This window comes from Xiphophorus couchianus, chromosome 5 (assembly GCF_001444195.1).
Source record: "Xiphophorus couchianus chromosome 5, X_couchianus-1.0, whole genome shotgun sequence".
In the NCBI taxonomy this organism is placed as follows: Eukaryota; Metazoa; Chordata; class Actinopteri; order Cyprinodontiformes; family Poeciliidae; genus Xiphophorus; species Xiphophorus couchianus.
The window spans coordinates 4,622,378-4,644,543 of NC_040232.1; the positions used below are offsets into that span (position 1 = coordinate 4,622,378).

At 39.8% G+C, this 22,166-nt stretch overlaps 1 protein-coding gene across 4 annotated transcripts in view; it reads right to left on the reverse strand.

The window, feature by feature from the left end:
• inpp4b (inositol polyphosphate-4-phosphatase type II B) overlaps positions 1 to 22,166 on the reverse strand; it is a 198,999-nt gene that overhangs the window by 122,290 nt on the left and 54,543 nt on the right. For 3 of the 4 annotated variants that reach the window (XM_028016222.1, XM_028016220.1, XM_028016223.1), the window contains one exon: positions 6,235 to 6,314. In XM_028016222.1, coding sequence (XP_027872023.1) covers positions 6,235 to 6,314 — 80 coding nt within the window. Of the gene's footprint in view, positions 1 to 6,234; positions 6,315 to 14,432; positions 14,797 to 22,166 lie in introns of those variants that run through there. The other variant, XM_028016224.1, reaches the window with a different exon arrangement.

Sequence of the window (22,166 nt, forward strand, 5' to 3'; positions counted from 1 at the left end):
AAAAAACAGGAAAATGTTGCCCCGTCTAATGAGTCTCGTTTTTAGCTCCATCTTGCAGAAAAGTTACTTGTATGTTAGCTTTGTTTTATTTCAAGCTTACTGATATATTTGCACTAGAAACCGGACCAAGAATACTTGGTCAGATTTTGTATTTTTGTATTACATGTTTGTTCTTAAATCAATACACAAACCGACAAAAATTATTTTGGTTTGCCTTCTTCCTTTTATGTTCATGTCAACACTGCTTGACACACGCAAAAAAGGTAAAATCTTCACATTATCATCTCAATGGCCTCTGATGTCTACCATAGAGACGGACCATCATCCCACATTCTCACTCATTCATCATGACACTGTCAGGAACCGCTCAGAAAAGTGACCCAAATCAAACTGGTCGTGTCACACTGCAAACAAAAACAATCCGTGACAAACATCCTACCCAGTCTCGCATGAAAGTGAGCGTGAGACCTGAGAGAGCAGCTGAAATGCAGAAAATTCATGGGAATAAGGAATAAGCCCTGAGCCAGACAGCCCTGTAGCACAGCAAACTTCGCTGAAGGGACAAAGAAAGAAAAGGAAAATCACATATTCTCAGCAGTGCTAGTCAAATACCAATTTCTCTCCACATATGCTTGCAAGCAATGCAAATCCAAAGCTTATGAAAAGAAGTTGGCCAGAGCCATATTGGTTTGGAGATGCACTGAAGGGAATCAATCCTTGCTTTGTGGAGATAAAGCGGCCCCAAATTCTCTGTGCTGAGTGAAGCAGCTCAAATTAACCGACTTTCTGCAACAACTGGCTGAGTGGGGATTAGGACATTATATTTAAATGAAGCATCTGTTTGTGCACACTGAATTGCATTCTTGCCCATGTCAGTGCTGCAGCTCCTGCCCTGCTTGCCCAGCAGAACTAATTTGTAGTGTGAGTCATCAACTCTTCCACAGGTCAAACAGCCCAGAGTGAATCTTACAGTATAGATGCATGTAAAGCATCTATGTTTTCGCTATAAACAAATGTTTTCTCTCTGGATGAAGCAACAAGCAAACTGCATATCAAATGTGGGCCATTTGCTCTGTGGGTCTGTGTGTGTTTATGTATGTTTCACTCAGTCTAACACATTTATTCCAACAATGGCAACAGACAGGCAAACTGGATGCGCAACATCAACTATTTTTTTTCTTGTAAGACTTTTCTACTTGTATAGTAAAACCCTGAGTTTTTCAGCTTATTGAAAATTGTTAAAACTGACTTGACTGACAGCTCCCACACTATTTCAGAACTTCCCTTCCCAAGATCCTGTTTACTTTAACTAAATATTTGAGAATTACCAAAAAAAATAAGACAGTATGGCATGACTGGCTTGATAACATTCTTCAGTGTGTGAATGACAACTGTCTTTGGTTTCCCAGGAGCTAAGAGGACGCAACATGTTCCAAGCCAACATGAGCCAACCGTATCTGTTTACGGGAGCTGAGTGAAGAGGCTAACGACAACCTCTTAGAGAGGTTAGCACAGAGGCTAATCACAGCTGGTTTCCCCACAAACGCAGCGAATGCTCTCCATCCACTGGATTCCATTTTTTTCTTGTCCTCGAGCCCAAAATGCCTCTCTGGTGGTAGGCACCAGCACCATCTCACTGTGCACAGGAGAACCGTTCAAGAAAGGCTTGGATCTGGGCAGAGATAAATTAGCAGTGTTTTGTTGTTTTCTGCAAGCAAAACTTCCTTCTAACTGCAGGACATGGTGCCTGCAATTAACGGTGTTTTATGAGGTTATTGACTGATAGAGTCATTTTAATCATACAACACAAGTTAACTTCATATTACGGAGATTTTCTTTCCCTTTATTGTCACTAGGCTATATAAAAAAGTCATAAAAACAAGCTAAGTGTCCCATTTTCTCAAAAGCTAAATGCTAGCTAAACTACGGAAGCTGTTGTATATTTTTAATGTTTCTAGGTATTTAACATTTTTATCATTCTGTTATATTTTTTTCATCAGTTTAGTTGAGTGTTACTGACTTAGTGAGTTTGTTTAATAAAGAATTTAACTGGACTGGTGAATTATTTTTAATAAACTCTTGTATATTGGAGACGAGTTGTTTGAAATGAAATAGTTTTGTGTCACATCTGTGATTTTTGCATAAAAACTAATATTTGTAAATTTCTTTCCAGTGGTTGCAGAACCAATCCCAGTTTTGTTAACTCTCTGCTCTACATAAGACCTCTCAGAAATATACAAACACACATGAGGGAGTGAGGTGGTAATTTCTTTCCTGACTGCATCTCATATAGTCTTGCAAGATACAATTAAGCCTGGTGACTAGGGATCACCTACAGGAAATGGAAAACATGACACAACAAATTAGAAAAAAGGCACATAATGAGAGGAGATGGCTGATGGAACACATTTTCAGATATGACTAGAGTGTGAGGTGAAAAGGAAATAAGAGTCAGGATGAACAGAGACTGACAGCTTGAAGATGAAGGGAAAAAAGTGGCTGCGGAAATAGAGACAGTTTTATCAAGCAATAAAACATTATGCTCATTTTGTTCTACTCTTTGCATGCGTCTTATTTTGTGTCAGTCAAGTAAACACAAACAGAAAGATGAGAATCTACAAACGTCAATGACCAAATGAACATTTTATTTACGCTTAGGAATATCCAACACACCATCTGATCCAGTATATGGGATTTTGCTCCTGGTCCCCATGGTAACCCTGCTGACCTTCACCTCCATCCATGCAGCCAAGGCAATCCGGTTTATCACTCAAGACCACCATTTGTGATTATTTTGCTGTCACAGAACTGCCTCTGCTTCAAGAAGGCAACACATCTTCAATTTGTCTGAAAGATAACTTACAGGTTCAAGCAGAAACATTTTCCTTCTGGTCTGCCACTATGAACAATACTAACATTTTCTTTGTTCAAGGTGAGAATTTGTAAAAAATCAATTTGGAAAATTTGGGAAAGTTTTTCAGCAAATCACGTGGCTGAATCTGATGGTCAGCAGATTGTCACCAATACTGGCAGCTGGAAATCAGCTGGAAGTCCATCAATCATTTTGTCACATTATACCGTCATATTTATTGTGACTTAATGTGGTAGCCCAACAAAAAGTAGCATATGATTGGTTCCGATACGTTGTTTTTCTGTTTTTTATGAGTAAAAATCTGAACAGTGTGGAATGTATTTAAATTCTGCCCTGATGAATCCGTACATCCACAGACTGACATTTTGGCCAATTCTTCTTGCTTCAGAGCTCAAGTTCAACCAGATTAGATGGAGATTGTTTGTGAACATAAATTTTCAAATTACAAAACAGATTGTCACTTGGATTTAGGGCCATCTCATGTCCAGAGATCTCCAACTTCATTCCTCGAGTTTTTAGAAAATGTCCAAAACATCTGAATCAAGTAACCGAATTACCCATCCTCTGCACTTATGGCAGAATCAAGAAACATTTCGTGGATCATAAATGTCTGCAAACCTGATCTTGTTTGTTCTTCTAATTGTAGAAGTAGAGACAAGGATCTGAACAACTCTACTGAGAAAACAGGATCTCTCTGCACTGACGCAGTTTGCCAACGTTTGAATGAGACATTATGTATGTATGTAGAGGAGAGCTCACACATATTTATTTCTATTTATGGAAATCTCTTAATAAAGAATATACACAGCCAACCCTTTCCATAAAAATAATAAAAAGTAATAATAATTTCAGCAAAAGTCAACAGCATCTCATCACCAACTTTTAAAAGGCATGGCATTTTTTTATTTTATTTGTATAGACTAGAATATGATAATTTACAATATGATATATATTTTTAATTTAATCAATATTTTCTTTATCTGTGTGTGAATCAGGGATGCATCATTCCATTGCCATACAATCTGCAGCATCACGCATGGTTTGGAAACAATGCTGCATTGTTATCCCTCCAAATAGGAGGAAAACGGATGCAAAAAGGTGAGCAGATTTCACTGCTACGACAAAATGTTTTTGAAAAAGTTTAATTCAGTTCAACAACAGCTTTATATTTGTGAATTTCCCATAAAGGCAAGATTTGTGGAGAGCATAAATGATAGTTGCCCTATAAACAGATTCTCCCACCTGAGCCGTGGATCTGTGCAGCTTCTCCAGAGTTACCGACTCGACTGCTTCTCTGAGTAATGTTCTCCTTTTCTGATCAGTCTCAGTAAACTTCTTACATTTCTTGGTCTCCATGATGTTATTTATTCAATAATGTTCTCTCACAGAATAGCTTGATTTATATTTAGATGAAACTACGCACATGGAAAGTCTACTTTATAAGTAGGCAACTTCTGAAGGCAAATGTTTGCACTGGATTTCATTTCCATCCATCCATCCATCCATCCATCTTCCTCCGCTTATCCGAGGTCGGGTCGCGGGGGTAGCAGCTTCAGAAGGGAGGCCCAGACTTCCCTCTCCCCGGCCACTTCTTCCAGCTCTTCCGGGGGAATCCCGAGGCGTTCCCAGGCCAGCCGAGAGACATAGTCTCTCCAGCGTGTCCTGGGTCTTCCCCGGGGCCTCCTCCCGGTGGGACGTGCCTGGAACACCTCACCAGGGAGGCGTCCAGGAGGCATCCTGACCAGATGCCCAAGCCACCTCAACTGGCTCCTCTCGATGTGAAGGAGCAGCGGCTCTACTCTGAGTCCCTCCCGGATGACTGAGCTTCTCACCCTATCTCTAAGGGAGAGCCCAGCCACCCTACGGAGAAAACCCATTTCGGCCGCTTGTATCCGCGATCTCGTTCTTTCGGTCATGACCCAAAGCTCATGACCATAGATGAGGGTGGGAACGTAGATCGACTGGTAAATCGAGAGCTTCGTTTTTTGGCTCAGCTCTCTCTTCACCACGACGGACCGGTACAGCGCCCGCTTGACAGCAGACGCTGCGCCAATCCGCCTGTCTATCTCCCGCTCCCTTCTTCCCCCATTCGTGAACAAGATCCCGAGATACTTAAACTCCTCCACTTGGGGCAGGACACCCCCCTTGACCCGGAGAAGGCACTCTACCCTTTCCGGCTCAAGACCATGGCCTCGGATTTGGAGGCACTGATCCCCATCCCGGCCGCTTCACACTCGGCTGCGAACCGCTCCAGCGAGAGCTGCAGATCACGATCTGATGAAGCCAAAAGGACCACATCGTCTGCGAAAAGCAGAGATGAGATCCTAAGGCCACCAAATCGGATCCCCTCAACACCTTGGCTGCGCCTAGAAATTCTGTCCATAAAAGTGATGAACAGAATCGGTGACAAAGGGCAGCCCTGGTGGAGTCCAACTCTCACCGGAAACGAGCCCGACTTACTGCCGGCAATGCGGACCAGACTCTGACACCGGTCATACAGGGATCTGTATGACCTGTATTCATTTCAAGGTACCAATATAAAGGTGAATGAATATAGAAGCGTTTCAGATTTTTATCAGCAAAATGCTCTAAAAATGTCTTCTACTTCAAATTTATGCAATACTTTGTGTTGCTCCATTAATTAAAATCCCAGTAAATACATTAGTCATATGCTGCTTTTGCAAATAAGTGTTTACATCCAAGGCAAAGTTAAATAATATTAAATAATGTAAAAAATCTAAAATAACATCTTCCCTGAGCCTCCTCAAAACACCTCAGTTATGTTTCTAACTTTTCTTTTTGCAAAATTATCACTATGAAGCATAATGCTTGCATAATGTCTGCTGAGAAACTGCAAATAAAAAAAAAACGAAAATTTTTTCACTGCCATCAACAGATCATTCAAAAAATGAGCAGTTGTCTTACTTTGCTAATAAATATTATAAGCAAAGAGCAAATTCTTGCTGTTGACAGCTCTTTAAAGACGTTAGTGCAAAACAAATCTTCTGAGAAACTTGTCTCGTAGAAACCTGACCCTAAGCAATCATTTTTGGCCTCTTTTTAAAAAAAATAACTAATTTTTCCTTACATTTGATTCAAACTCTTCTAGAGACACATTCATTTCCTCTAGTATGTGCTTAAAACAGACAGCACAGATGAGAAACCTGCATTCCCTGATATTAATACAACATGTCTGAAGCAAACAACGGTGGCAGCTCATGCAACACCCCTGCTGTCACAACATCTGTGGAAAGCTCTCTCTTCCCGACTCGGTGTCATGTTCAGGCTGATCTGTCAGTTCTTAATCAGCAGACTCTAAGAAGCAAAACGGAAAAGCGAGAATGAAAGTAACATGCTCTCACCTCAGGCTCAAGGTCAGTCGTCCATCTTTAGCCCTCAGCAGATCCCCGATGGAAAAGGTAGCGCTACCGAGGAAGGAGCTCTGCAGAGATGAGACAGAACCTGGATCAATGAAGCTCTTCAGCAGGAAAAGTCACTGAATGATCAAAAGCGGCACCATACATATGTAAAAAGACCATTTATCAGACAGCAATTACTTCACCACTTACTAAGTTACAAAGAGCCTCTGATTTCTTTACCTTTGGCTCAGAGAAACCAAACTTTATGTTGAATCAGGTCAACAGGCAACTTTGGACTTTAACTGCGATCTCGCTAATTATCTCCCCAGTTTTTCTCCAGTATAGATCTGTCAGTCAACAATATAACCACTCACATATGACGTAAATAACACAGATATTCTATTGCATTATCTGTGCAAACAAAGGCAGCAAACAAACATTTCCTCATCGGAGTTGATGTGTTAGAAGCAGGAAAAATGGTAAATGGCCTGTGTTTGTACAGTGCTTTATCTAGCTCAGAGGACTCCAAAGCACCGCATTCAGGCATTCACACACTGATGGTGGCACCGGGCTTTTTGACTGGTTACAGGATGAACTCCTACCTGCTGAACTACCATCGCCCCAAAAATGGGCAGTGGAAGGTTTTCAGTGAGTCTGACAAGGCCAGACAATTGTGTGTTTGTAGTATTAGTGTGTTTCATATTGCAGTAACAAAGTATTGCTTGAATCCAATTTTTGGAAGTGTATGCATCATAGAGAAAAAGAAGAAAAACTCTGTTCCCCAATTAAATACTTGCAACATGACACCAGGATGCACCATTGGAGGCAATGTGATCCTTGGAAGGATCTAGCCTTTCATGTTGACTCTACTTTGGTACATACCATCTTTCTAAGCATTATTACAAAGCTTGCCTTTCATGGAAGCTGCATTCCCTGATGGTTGGTGACTTTTTCAGTCTCTTTTGCCACACTATTAGACAAGTGGTCACAATATTATGCCTGATTGGATTGATATAGAGTGCTTAAGCGATCTAAGGAAAGTAGACAGGTAAAAGACAAAAGAAATGTCAGCGCTGAAAATCGAATTCCAACACAAGAGCTGTTTCTGAAAATCAATTCTGTAAGAAGCAGGAATCAATCCAACATAGACCCAACAAAAGATCTGAGAGACCAAGAATAGCTCTTTTGGAATCAAACTTTTGGTGCTAAAATACTATTTTTGCATACAAAGTGCAAAAGATTCAACTTCAAAGGGCTCTTTGCTCTCTTGTCTGTCTGTACAACACAGGTTCATCTCTCCAGTTCAGGAATTTATGCCTGGACGAGTCACAGGAATCAAAATATAAAGAAACAACTAAAGAGTTTTGAATAGGCAAAACCGTGTAATCTTTTTAATATAAAACACACCAGCATTCTTCTCTTTTTGGCTAATGCCACTCTTTTTTTCTTGCTGTTCTGGCAACATGAGTTTCCTGCAGGGAAGATATGAGCAAGGGGCGTCAGAGCACGAGAACTGGGTCACGGAGAGAAGAGTACGGGACAAGCCCATCAATAACGCAGATCTGCATCGGAAGAAAACCCACACCCTCATGGGCCCGAACAGATACATGCACGTGTGCTGACACACATACAGATGCAGCACGTCCTGCACCTGCAACAAACAAAGATGACATGCTAAACTGTGTCACAAGGAGAAAGGGACCACAGCAAATCATCTATGGTGACCAGCAAAGCTAATGAACATTAAGTGCAGAGATGAACATTTTTATAATGGGAAATATTTTTTTATAGACTGGGTAAATGGCTTTTTAGCATGGAATACTGCAGCCTAATTTCAAACTATTTTATCGGACAAAAACAGCAAAAGGTGTTTGTTTTTGCCTTTCTTTTCTGCACACCATATTGTTTGACGGCTCATTGAACACTAAAATGTTTATACAGAAGAGGTCCATTTCAGCTTTGCTTCTACTTTATTTTACAGGCGTATCAGAAGCTCTGACTCGCCTCTGAAGACAAACACAGAATTGTTTATTTTTTTATTTATGAAGGTAAATGAGCTTCAGGTATTGTTAGTGAGCATGCAGTGCTTCTCGGCTTCCCTTCTTGCACAAGACAATGAAAACAAAAAGAAGCTGTGAAAATGAGATAGACACGTTTAAGACAAGGCAAACGTAAAATAACAAATGCCAACCAGAACTAGTACCAGTCAGGATTATGTCTGTAGAGATTCATTTATTTATTATTCTATCCAATTCACATCTGACTTTAAAAGAACTACAAGAATAACGAAAACAGTGCTTGAATTTCCCCAAGATAAAAAGGCAGCTTGTATGTTATTCTTTTGAACTGTCTGTTAGACACAAAAAGCAGTAAATCATTTAACTGACAGAAGTAAATTATACTGATTTTTATCAAGGATCAAGGTAAACCAAAGTCTTATAAAACTACATCAAAATTTTGTGTTTCTAGAGCTTAAATTTGTTATTCTCTTAATTATATTCTTAAATATGAGTAAGATGATGGGATGAGAATCTGCCGTGGTTCATGACAAGAAAAATGTTGACTTTAAGTATCTTGGTCTCTTTTCGGTCTCCATAAAAGCAAGACTAAAACATGTGAACAATAAAAAGATAATAATACTACTAATAATACATAAATCAATGTGCTTTAACACCTAAAAAAAAGTCTACCTCGTTCCCCCAGCTGTCCTCTAGTTCAGTTCAGTCCCTTTATTGTCCCCCAAGGGGGAATTAGTTTTGCAGTCAGGCATTTCAAGCACACAGCACAACATAAAAGTCCATCAGCAATGTTGAAACAGACAACATTGCCGGTGTACTTTTATGTTGTGCTATATGTTTGAAAGAAAGATTTAAACAAGATGAAAGCTGTGAAAAAGTGTACCAATTCCTTTTTTAAAATCACAATCAAATGTTAATATCAGACAAAAATTAGCACAAAAAGGGGAAAAAAATCTACCCAAGCCAACCTGGCTTACCATTAAAAAAGTGGTTGGAGTGTTTTGTGAGGAGAAAATGTTCCAGTTTTAGTCAGATTACCTCTTTTTTTTATTTCACCATAAATGTTATTATTCAAGCTTTCATTTTTTGAACCACCTCTACTTCTGATCTTCGTGCCTGCATTTGAGGCTCAAAACCAACTACCACTGACAGGCTCCTGAGAGAGTGCTGGTGTAACTGTATGCAGATTAAAGTAATGCCACCCCACGTACTGGATGTAATACTCAGCTTGATGAAGGAAGCTTTTTCCTGCAGCAGGAGGGAAATTTGAGGGCTGGGGGAAAAAAAACTGGCAGCAGAAATTTGCATTGTTTTTGAGGAAATGCTGCTTGGAAAAAACAGCCAAACGCTGCACAAATTAGCAAGTAAGGCTATAAAAAAACAACACTGAATAAATACCCCTCCAACACCTAGCTAGCACATAATAGAACTAACTAATTAACTATCATCAACATTTTTAGTTCTAAAGTTACATCCTAAAGAGGAGAATAGCCAAAAACAGTGAATATATCGCACAAAAATATTCACTGTTTTTGGCTAATAAGAAATAATAAGATTTTCGTTACCACTACCTTATGGGTCTGCAACTCAATCCGATGCCCCTGAACTTTGAACTTTTAGATGTATCACTGCTCCAGCACACCTGAATCAAATGATACCAATCATTCAGCCATTTGACTCAGGTGTGCTGCATCAGCGGTACATTCAAAAGTTGGATCCTCTCTACACTAGCACAGAGACTTTCTGAACAAGACTTGGGGCCGCACCTCTTCTCAACATGCTAACTGGATTTTTGCTGAGAAAACTGAGATTTCTAAAAAAAAAACAAAAAAAAAAAAACACTTTACACAGAAGAGGTCCTTGAAAATTAAAAATGATTAGAGAGAATGACATGGAGAGGTCAGCTTCACACAGAATTCACAGCTGTGTGGTGTGAATCAGTCACCACTTCTTTTATGAGAGGAAACCAATAAAAATCTTTTAAAATGTTTTCCTTTGTTTAGATTTTTTTAATGGTGAATTTGGATGTTTTTTGTGTATTAAAAGTGTCTTTTCTGTGCCTTACGCTACAGAAATCCAACAAATCTATTGTTGTTTATCTTAAAATCAATGACATTTCACAAATTGGTGGACTATTGTATTCTGCCAGTTATGTTTAAAATACATCACAGTACATTACCAGCACATTTGCAAATAGATGTATGAAAAGAAATAGCATTTGATAATTTAAGAGGATCAGAACGTTGTATTTCTGTTTATGGAGCAAATCTGTAGTATTATCTGTCTAAAGAAAACAAAAAGAATAGATCAATATTTACTTTCAACAAAATAACAGCATATAATATTCAATTTATAAAGAGCATATTGATTCAGTAGAGTGTTGTGTCATTTCAAAAATTACATGTGTTTTCTTTACTATTATTATATTAACATATGCACGTTGCCTGTTTTGTGTTTAAAGATGCATCCAAATGGTTGAATGTGTTTAGTTGTCGACATGTTCATTTTGAACTGTAAATGAAACGAAATAAGTAAGTAAATAAGCCTTATTATAACTTTGACTATTTAGATGTTTCTAAATAGTCAAAGTTTAGCTAATTATATGCTGCACTTTTGATTGGTCACATTACATTCCTGGCATTTATATATTTGTAAGCTCATTAGCTGCCTGCATGCTGGTAAAGATGTAAAGTTAAAATGTGCTCAGCTTTGTTCAGGCGATTAGTCCAAACTGATTACACTAGTCAGACAATAATCATGATTTTTTTATTCTTTATTTTGGAGAAGCATGCTCAAACTATCTGTTGAAAAGAGTAATAATGTTCTAAATAATATTGTGAAACTTAAGATTATAATTAAGTTAAACTGTCATACAGACTTATAAAAAATTTAGACTTTTAGAAATTAGCATAACTGGCAGATTTCAATCAAAAATAAGCATGCCGCGGGTCAAAACTTGAAGATAAAATTGGATGAACGAAAAAGAAAAAGAAAAGAACCAACATGATAAATGTAACCTTGTCAGAAGTTTTGGGTCATAAAGCTGCTCTGATTAACTGAGCATGGCTGAGCAGAGCCGCAGTGACTCCCTGAAACACAGCAAAGCTGACAAGTTCAATTCAATTCTTGTCAGTTTTATTTATGTAGCACCAATCTGAAACAAAATGCCATCTCAAGAGACTCTGTATAATGTGATAGAATAGGCAGTAGATGTCTTTCACCCGGAATATACAATATTCATACTCTACGCTCCACAGTTCTAGATTTCTCATCAATAACCTGTTTTAGTAGTGAAAAGAGTTAAAGTCGAGTTTTAACAGCAGTTTAAATTAGCTACAGTTACTGTAGCACATTTTGTCATTTTACAACCACAAACTTCAGTGTTTTATTTGGAAAATAAAACAGTGGTGGAGGCAGCATAATGGTGGGGAATGCTTTTCTTCTACAGAGACATTGAAGATGGAGTGAACTAAATACGGATCTTTAGATCTTTAGATCTAAGAATTTCCGTCCATCCATCCATCCAACCATTTTCTAACACCCTTGTCCCTAGTGGGGCTGGGAGGTGCTGGTGCCTCTCCAGCTAACGTTCTGGGCGAGAGGTGGGCTCCCCCTGGACAGGTCGCCAGTCTGTTGCAGATCTCCATACATTAGAATGCCAATACTTTGTGTTTATAGAGCCAATAAAACTGTAATAAAATATGTCAAAGTTTATAGCTTTAAAGTGAGAAACATGAAAAAAGTGAAAAAGTCTGAAACATGGTGGATTGTATTGTATGAATACTTTTTCAACACGCTGCAAACTCATGGAGAATTTCCTTTTTTCTGTAAAAACATGGACTTTTTTTTTTGTTTATTTTCATTACAGATCGGCTCGACTCCAGGTATTTGCGGTCACTCCGGTGCTTTTCCCTCACAGAGACAACCCGAGGCCTGCCGAGTTAAACTGACATGCTGTTTCTCCACCTTTCTTGCCTCCTCACTTTTACATCTCACCTCCTTTCTCTTCTGAAAGCAGTATAGCCTTTTCTCTCCCTCGCCTCTTTTTTCGGTTTCTCTCCGCAGCACCGTGCATCAGATAAGAAAAAAGGGCATCCTGTTCACTGACCTTTCTCTAAATCATTTCCTCTTCCACATTTTCCTGCAGAAACACACACAGATACTCAAATACGTCCAGCAAAATGCTGCCCCACAACATATTCTCATGTTTATTACTATTATGCATTCAGAAGAGGGCAAACATGCGCACTAATCGAACATGCGGAGAAAAAGCATAACATTAATTAAAAAACAGAACAGCTTAGGTACAGCAGAAGATTAGTCATGAATTAAACAGTCAAGCATCTCTCGTTATGCACGTCGTTGATTCTTCATTGCTGAAGTACAGCAGCTCGTCTCGGTTTGGGCCGATAACCCAGAGAACAACGGCTCTTATGCACCAGAAAAAACCATCGTGTCCCCATGTAGTCATTACTTGTGAGTCGGGATAGAGCAGCTGGTAAATGGCTTCAAAAGTCGACAGTGCAGTGAAAAACTCATTTTCCACCTTTTGTATTTCTTCAGTTCTTCCCTTGTTGTCATAATTAAATGTTTGAAGTCATCAAAGCAGACTTAATATCAGAAAAAAAACATGAGTAAATGCAAATGGTAATTTTCTGATGATAGAAACTAGCTACTGATTGGCTTGTGTCGCCCTCAACTCTCTCTGCTTTTTTGTTTTATTTTGGCCCAAACTAATATGAAAAACTGCAGATATTCACCCACATTGGGGAGTTTCTAAACCTCTGTGGCCAGTTTGAGAACCAAAGGCATGATGCTAATCAGATTTAACTGACAACTTTGACTAGACCATTTTAAGACCTTGCTATAAAGCAGAACTCATGGCTCCAACCTCAGATCCTCACACTACCAGCACCATGTTCTATGAAATGATTTGATGATTTGTTATTGCTGAGAACAACAACATCCTTAAAACTTTAAAAATGCCTTTGTAACTTTGTCCAAACTAATAGATTTTGTTTGATCGACAACTTTGTTTCTCATCTGTTCTTGAATTTGTGTAGAACAGGTCAGGAGGTTTTGCTTTTGAAAATCTTTAAGCCTACTTCGTTCTGTCAGACAGGTTCTGTTTAACTCATTTCCTGATTCTACAGATCTTGCAGGAATCAGTCCAGGGTGTTGTTATTGAACCTGAACTCAGCTTTGCAAAAGTTGAATTCTGATTAGGCAAAGGTTAGTGTGGTTAGTTTTTTTTTTTTTTTCTCTTAAAGTTCGCAAAATCTTTTCTGATTTCTCAGGAGATTTTTGATCAGTGGTAAAGCAAGTTTAATGATATGAAACATGACAAAAGGAACATGTGACAAAAGGAGAAAAATCCTCTGAATTTCCAACAACAAAGATGTAAATTTATTGAAGCTCCTGAATGCATTTTCAATGTATGAACAAAGAAACGCTACCCATAAAACTTGAGAAAAAGGAGGAGCAAAGTGAGAAAACATCTTCCAGGATTAAACATTTTGTTATCCTCTGTTCATTTTGCACATTCTTCACTTCTCTGACTGATTTTTCTTTCTGCTTCTGACAGTCCTGCAGTTTCAGACCTATTAAATAAACGTTTGATCTGCCCACTTAGTAGGAAAAAACCTTTAAATTTTCCAAGCTTCTCTTCACAATATTCTGAAAGTGATGGACACTTGTGAAGGCGATCCGAAACGCTCCTCTGTGGTCCCTTCAAGGCCACAGTGTGTGTTCATCACTTGGCAGAGCTAAACGGTCCACCTAAAGGCGCAGATCTATCGATCCTCCCCGATGCCCGAGGTGACAGAATGACACGAAGATGTACACCGACACGCTCTTTCAATCTTCCTCCTTTTTCCCTCCAAACTCAAGAGAATCCCTGATGCAGAGGACGCTCACTCTCACACTGCACCCGAAAAGCCTTTTTACATAAACAGCAGCCATGTGACTCTATAATTAACACGCATCCTGTTCATTAACAAACACAAACCGCACAGGTCAGTGGCGTCCGCTCGACAGCGTTCATCTTCCACTACAGAACCGGCTCTACAAATTGGCCTAATTAACTCATCAGAGGTGTCATGACATGCACTTGGGCACAAATTTGAGAGCCGAACGAGGAGCAGCAGCAAACACCCACAGATGGACGTGAGGAAGTCAACTTACAGTTAGGTGTTAGAGAATCCCAGCAGGTAAAACAATGAGAGGAGACTGAAGGAGGGGCTGACAGAAGACAGAAAGAGGAAAAAGTGATGTTATGTCTTCCTTCTTCTTCTTGTTCTTCTTCTTAATGAGCTCCAGGAAGGTCTTGTCACATATCTTTCCCCCAGTCCGCGGTTAGAGTAACTCCATATATGCGTCTTGTTTGCTCTTTAAAGAGCCGCGGGAACGCTGTTTGATTTATGCATTGTAAATACAGAAACACATCAAACACACACCAACATGCACACTGCAGTCTGCGCTGTGACTGAGAAGAGCCTCGAGTGAGCCGGCGGCTCTACTGCTGCTGCTGCCGCCGCTGCTGCTGTGGCTGGCGTGACGGAAAGCGAGACCAGCGAGAAAGAGAGGAGGAGGAGGAGGAGGGAGGAGGGAGGAAGCCAACGAGTACAAGCAGCCGAGTCATGGGGTAGGTGGGTGAGGAGGAAGAGAAGGAGGTTACAACACAGAAGAGGAAGAAGTAGAAGGGAAGGAAGACAGACAATTAAAGGGCAGAGAACCAAGATAGCAACAAAATGAAGGAGTGAGATATAAAGAACACAGACTTGTGTGTCACACCTCAGCGGCTGCCTGTGACTCAGACAAAAACACAAACAAACACTTCTGACCACTTCTATTAATATGATTTCCAACCACACGCCACACTCTGCTCCTGTTCGCTCGCGTGTTTGCGTACAGATAAATACTTCAAAAACACACAACGACATACTTGAGAATCACACAAGAGGCTTCGCCAGATTCTCTCACTCTGTGCTTTTCAAATCAGATGTTCGCCGACATGCTCCAGCCTCAAACTGAAAGAGGGGAAAAAACATATATTTATAGCCGCAGATGACAAAAAAAAAAGCCACACAGCAACACCGGTGACAACAGGCTTAAGTTTCAACTATTTGGGCTTGAACCTTGGATTAGGCAGGGTTTAATTTACCCCTGCTGCCGCGAAGGGGATGACTAATTCTGGCAGAACAAAAGACCCGCTCTACTCTGGGCCTTATCACCCCGAACAGGTACACAACCAAACACAATGAGACGAGCAGCACACCCACCACAGCACTTAGCATTTATGAGAGCATGCAGCTCGATGCAAATACGCCGAGTATTGGAGGTCACGGTGATCATGAGTTAACCTTTCTGAATATGGGAGGTGGCGTCAGGAAGAGTGGGCGGAAAGTCTACTTTCTGCGTTTATTACATTGAGGATTGATGACCTGGATGTCAAAGACTGATTCATGAGCTCAGACCTGCCAAAAGTTTACCCAAGATGCCTTCTACCCTGCTAAAGTGTTTACTTCAGGTCTGCAGCTAAATTTATGTAATCTAGTGCTGATGCCAAATACATTTGTGCTTTTTTTCAGTTAGTTACTAATATTTCTTTTTTTTTTGTCAGTGATTACTGATGTTTTTTGTGGATATTCTTTTCTGCTTACCCACCCCGAACTTCAGCTTACAATAGAATTCAACTATCCAGAAGCAGAGATGTACTACATGCATAAAAAAAATCCCTAGATCAAAGCAAAATAAAAATCAAACCCGCAGCAATGAGGCATATTTAATGCAAGACTTTGAAGTTCAAAATGTTTGACATATTTTGGAATCTCGGTTCCTGAAAAGCACACTGAGGCTAATAGGGATTGGTCCTTAAATCACAGCAGAAAGCACAAGTTGAACGTCAAAGTGTGAGATCCTTCAGGCTGTCAAATGAGAAGCCTAAAGGTGCTGCTGCTTCAATGTCACTTCCCACTTTCAGCATTATTTAAACAGCTCTAACATCTTAACACCAACTCAGAGACTTGTGCAGCTCATCTATCTTTCATTACTCTTCCGTGCGTGTGTTGGCAGATGTGACAGTCTGTGCAAAGATGACAGAAGTAAGACACTGGTGGCTAAAGCTACAAAGGATCTCACACAAACAGTCTTTCCAAACTGGGGTAAGTGCAGAGAAAAAAGGAGTTGGTCGAGTTCCCAAGGTGAGCTCACATTCTCATTCCTAATCAACCACCAACAACAGTGTCCTTGAGTTTTTTCTACTTGAAACTCGTATGATGTGGATGTGTTAACAAATTGTGTCCATAAAGAATTGAACCTAACAATGCTCCCTTTATATGACTCTGATAACAAGGGAAAAAAACACCTTTGTTTGCTTTAAAACTGTACTATGCAGGATATACAATGGACCCCCAGTGGGGGTTAGAGGTCACAGCCACCTACGAATTGTTAAAATCCACAAATACTTGGTTTTAAACACGCTTAAAGCTGCCTATTTTAAAGAAGCAGTGTGCATATTCTAGACACATAATGCCATTTTATAGCACATTTAAGTAATTATGTCACCTTCGGTTGCAATAAAAATGCTGTACATATCGAACATGACCTAAAAGAAACATGACTTCGTAATTTAAGACCTTGAAATCGGGGTTCTATCTCTTTAAGAAGCTCCTGCTCTTTCAGACACTCCACCTTTAACGTGATTACAACAACGTTCCTCTATCAAGCCTTTAATGTTTTTATCTGTGTTTCACTCAGCAGATGCACAGTTTCACCAGGTGTTTCCTAACTGTTGCTGCCGCTAATCTAGAGGAGCTGACTGCCAGCCAATAGCGTGTCAAATAGCAGTGCATCTAGGTATCTCAGCTTCCAAAGCAGCATATTCTTCAGAATATTTCCAAAAAAATGTGGGAATATGTGATTTTTTTTATAGTTTCTGCCAGGCAAGTTTGAGAATAAAATCTCAAGTTCACGATATCTAAGTCCACGTAAACTCTCAAATGTTTCTCTTCAACCAAAGGGGAAGTCTTACATGAAAATGTTCTCCTCGGTGCTGTAGGTCCATCCATCCATCCATCCATCCATCCATCCATCTTCTTCCGCTTATCCGAGGTCGGATAGCGGGGGTAGCAGCTTCAGAAGGGAGGCCCAGACTTCCCTCTCCCCGGCCACTTCTTCCAGCTCTTCCGGGGGAATCCCGAGGCGTTCCCAGGCCAGCCGAGAGACATAGTCTCTCCAGCGTGTCCTGGGTCTTCCTCGGGGCCTCCTCCCGGTGGGACGTGCCCTGAACACCTCACCAGGGAGGCGTCCAGGAGGCATCCTGACCAGATGCCCAAGCCACCTCAACTGGCTCCTCTCGATGTGAAGGAGCAGCGGCTCTACTCTGAGTCCCTCCCGGATGACTGAGCTTCTCACCCTATCTCTAAGGGAGAGCCCAGCCACCCTACGGAGAAAACCCATTTCGGCCGCTTGAATCCGCGATCTCGTTCTTTCGGTCATGACCCAAAGCTCATGACCATAGATGAGGGTGGGAACGTAGATCGACCGGTAAATCGAGAGCTTCGCTTTTTGGCTCAGCTCTCTCTTCACCACGACGGACCGGTACAGCGCCCGCTTGACAGCAGACGCTGCGCCAATCCGCCTGTCGATCTCCCGCTCCCTTCTTCCCCCATTCGTGAACAAGATCCCGAGATACTTAAACTCCTCCACTTGGGGCAGGACACCCCCCTTGACCCGGAGAAGGCACTCTACCCTTTTCCGGCTCAAGACCATGGCCTCGGATTTGGAGGCACTGATCCCCATCCCGGCCGCTTCACACTCGGCTGCGAACCGCTCCAGCGAGAGCTGCAGATCACGATCTGATGAAGCCAAAAGGACCACATCGTCTGCAAAAAGCAGAGATGAGATCCTAAGGCCACCAAATCGGATCCCCTCAACACCTTGGCTGCGCCTAGAAATTCTGTCCATGAAAGTGATGAACAGAATCGGTGACAAAGGGCAGCCCTGGCGGAGTCCAACTCTCACCGGAAACGAGCCCGACTTACTGCCGGCAATGCGGACCAGACTCTGACACCGGTCATACAGGGACCTGACAGCCCGTATCAAAGGGCCCGGTACCCCATACTCCCGGAAAACCCCCCACAGGGTTCCCCGAGGGACACGGTCGAACGCCTTCTCCAAGTCCACAAAACACATGTAGACTGGTTGGGCGAACTCCCATGCAAAAGTTCTGTAGGTTATGAATTGAAAACCTGTTTTATTTACCCAACCATTTCTCACATAAACATTTAATAATTAAAATTCACTTCAGAGAAGTACACTCAACAATTTAAAAATACCTTTTGACTATTGTGTCATAAAAGTCCAACAGTTATATGATGATAAATTCTCACTATATATAATTACAGTATTTGGTGTGCATATATTGTATTAGAATATCAGCATGTGTTTATGTTCAAAGAAGAATGGTGGAAATATGTTAAAGCCTAGAATGAATCTAACAAGATCAGTAATATTATTTTTTGCAATGAAAAGAACTGGAAGTGTTTTTATATTGACAGGATTAAAACTTGTTCGTCCATGAACCTGAAATATTTACTGAGAATCAGAAGATTTGCAAGGTTTTCAGGAAACCTATGTTCTAAACCATTATTGCCAACTTTAAAAAGAAAACATGTCACAACATGTCACAAATTACCAAATAAAGAGAGAGGTGTTATGTGGCGAGTAAATTGAAATGTGATTTTTTTTAATATATGTGGAAATACGTGCTTTTATTAGGAAGAGTATTTGTAAGGATGTCAGTTTAACAATATGAAAAGCATGTTTATTCTGTTTGTGCAGAGAGATATTCATGTGTTCATCATTATACAGCTCACATCCACAGATGCTGTAAACCATTACTAGCCAACGTCCCTGATAAACCAAATGCATCGTTTTGTTGGAGAATATGCTCACTGTTGTAGGAGCGCTGCTCTGTGCCTTATCATCTTACTTTCACTGCTGATTACGCAACATTAAGATCATCCATGACACTTGAGATCCAGGGGACTGGGCTTGTGAGCTGTGATGAGTGAAGGGTTTGGGTGAAGGGTGGAGGAAAGCGTGTGATTTTGTGCAGCAGATTAATTTTAATATTGATACTTGTTTGCACTTGGAAAAACAAAAGTGTTGTTTTATGTTTCATATTGCCTTTACATGCAATTTTCTTCTTATTTATTTTATTTTTGCTATTTTTGACCTACATGAATATGTTTTAAACTTTATAAAAAACCACCAAATGCATAATGTTTTATTAGGCAAAGTTTTTTGTGTGTGGGTCTGGGCTCTTAATTGACTTATCTTTTTGTGATTTTGCTTCTTTGTTCATGTAAAGCAATGACAGCTTTTATTAAACAGAGCAGTCAGACATGGGTAGGTGGTGGTGTTAAAAAGTCCAGTCTGAAATGAGCCTAGATCCAGCCATACGATAAAGAAGCAGCTCTTCATACCGCATGGACCATTAAAATGTTGAAATTAAAACTACAATGTTAGGGGTAATTGAGGATTGCAGGTACTTGTTAAATTAATAACCCACAATCTCAAGGAAGAAAGAAATATGAGGGATAGGGTGAATGTAATTACAATTAATAACTTGATTTTTGTTATTACATCTTTGATAGAAGGTGTAATAAAGCAAGAAGTTAAAAAATCTGCAAGTAAATGGATTAAAATTATATTTAAAGGTATTATAAAGACTTAAAATGCACTTTTTGCCTCTATGCTGTAAAAGACAGACAAATATAATGACATAAATTGGGATCAAAATCTGAATAGGTCAATGTGAGTCATTTTTTAACATATTGGTATGATATGGCTGGTGATATGGTTTTAATATCTCCCTAGTTTGTTCCTAATATGCTTGGAGCTGCTAGACTGGAAATGATTTATGTAATCTACAGGTGTAGTTAAAGTTTTTGGCTGCAACACACGTGTTGGCAAACTCTGCAACTTCAGGTTTTGTGGTGACAATTTTCCTCGTCTTTAAAACAAAATTGATCAGAGTAATTACCAATTTTTAATAACTTTTGAGCTTAATCCAACTTGCTGCACTGCCTTCCTTCACTGTAGATATTTATGTCACAGCGTTGTTACAACTTTTATCAACTTCTATGTATTTACTGTGCTCTTTTTTTGTCACATTACAAGACATTATATATATATTTGTAAATGTAGTTGAAACATTTCTGTGAAGAAAGGAGAAAATTATTACATCAACAGATTTATTCATTTCTAAAATTACATGGTCTTGTATGTCATGTGATTATTTTTGGAACATTTTTCTCAACATTTTTGAAGGTTACATTTAAAGAGATATGAAAAATAATCTGGAATGAACCATTTCGCTGTATGGAAAATAGTCTACAGGTGGAGGATATTCAAATCCACCGCCAGCATGTTCAGATCTTGTTATTCAAGAAGGTTCACCCTGAAAGCAGACCACAAGATGCTAAGTGAAGTATCCATAAAAACCTAAAATGTTGCTGATGTTGATATGAAAGTGTACGCCTGTACAGCCAAAAAGCACAACCTTAAAAGGGCAGTATGATGTGTTTTCCAGGCACATAGAGCCATATAGCATAATTGAGTAACTATGTTAACTTAAATTGTTTTGAATATGTATCAAATAAAACTTAAAATTGGGCCTATGTGTCTTTAAAACACTCTGCTCTTCCTGAAACTCAGCTCCGAGGAGGAGCCGCGTCTTGAAGGCAGAGCTAGGTCCACTCAGGCATTTTGCACAGCTGAATGGTTGCCATAGAGACTAAAGGATTTCTCAAACATGCGTGAAAGAATCAAGTCAACACTCCAGATATGTTTTTGATGAGGAAATAACATTGTAACATGATGAAATGCTCAAAAAAGCAGATTTTACATAAAACTGGCCCTTTAACTCTCATAAAGCAGGTGGAGAAAAGAAAAACCCATAACTGTGATCTACTCCAGGCATTAAGATCCTGTCTTAGTCCAGAAACAGATGACTCTGAAAATATTTATTTTTCACAGAAATTTGATGTTTTACCAACAGAATTATCTAAAAGGTCTTAAATGCATTTAAATAATTACCAGTATGCAAAAACACAACTTCTGTCCCACTATCAAAACATTTATTCAGCAACGTATTTCTATGTTTAATAGTTTGGTCTTTATTTTAGGACTTTATTTTAGGTCTTCCCCCTCAGTTGTCACTGAGAAATTTCATTATGCACAAAAATTGAGTAAATTATTTTCTGGCATAAAACCATTTTTCAACTAAGATATGATGTCAAAATCAGCATGACTGCATCTCCACCCAATTCCTCCAAACTCTCAGCTGATAAATTGCTTTTTTAACTTTGTACTATTTCATTTGTGCTGTGCATGCTAAATTAAGTTTTATAAAACATCATATCCTTCCCCACACTGACGTTTTAACTAAAGCTATTTCAGATCTAAACTATTTGCTTTTTTTTAAAGCATTAACACCTGCCTCACTTTTTAACCACAGAAGCAAATGCTCACTGGCAGCTGGCTGCAGAAAGACTGCAGTCCTCCAAGAGATGCTCCTTTCACATTCTGTCTTCTGCAGATATTGGATGAGATCTACAGAGCCATAAACAACAGGCACCATGCTGCATTTCATATACATCTCACCTTTCCTCAGAAAACAATGTGCTGCCAGAGGATCAGTGATTCTGTCAAATAAGATCCAAGGAGTAGCAACACAGCCCCAATATTCAGACTTCCATTCAGGCATTCTTCAGTCTGTCAATGCATGTCCCTGAACATGAATCTTTTCCTACCACTCTATTAGTTTTCCACATTTCCCTGCCTTTACTGCTTAGTTCATCATGTTCAGGCTGTTCTCCTTGGTGACCTGCCAACACTGAGAAAACCCTG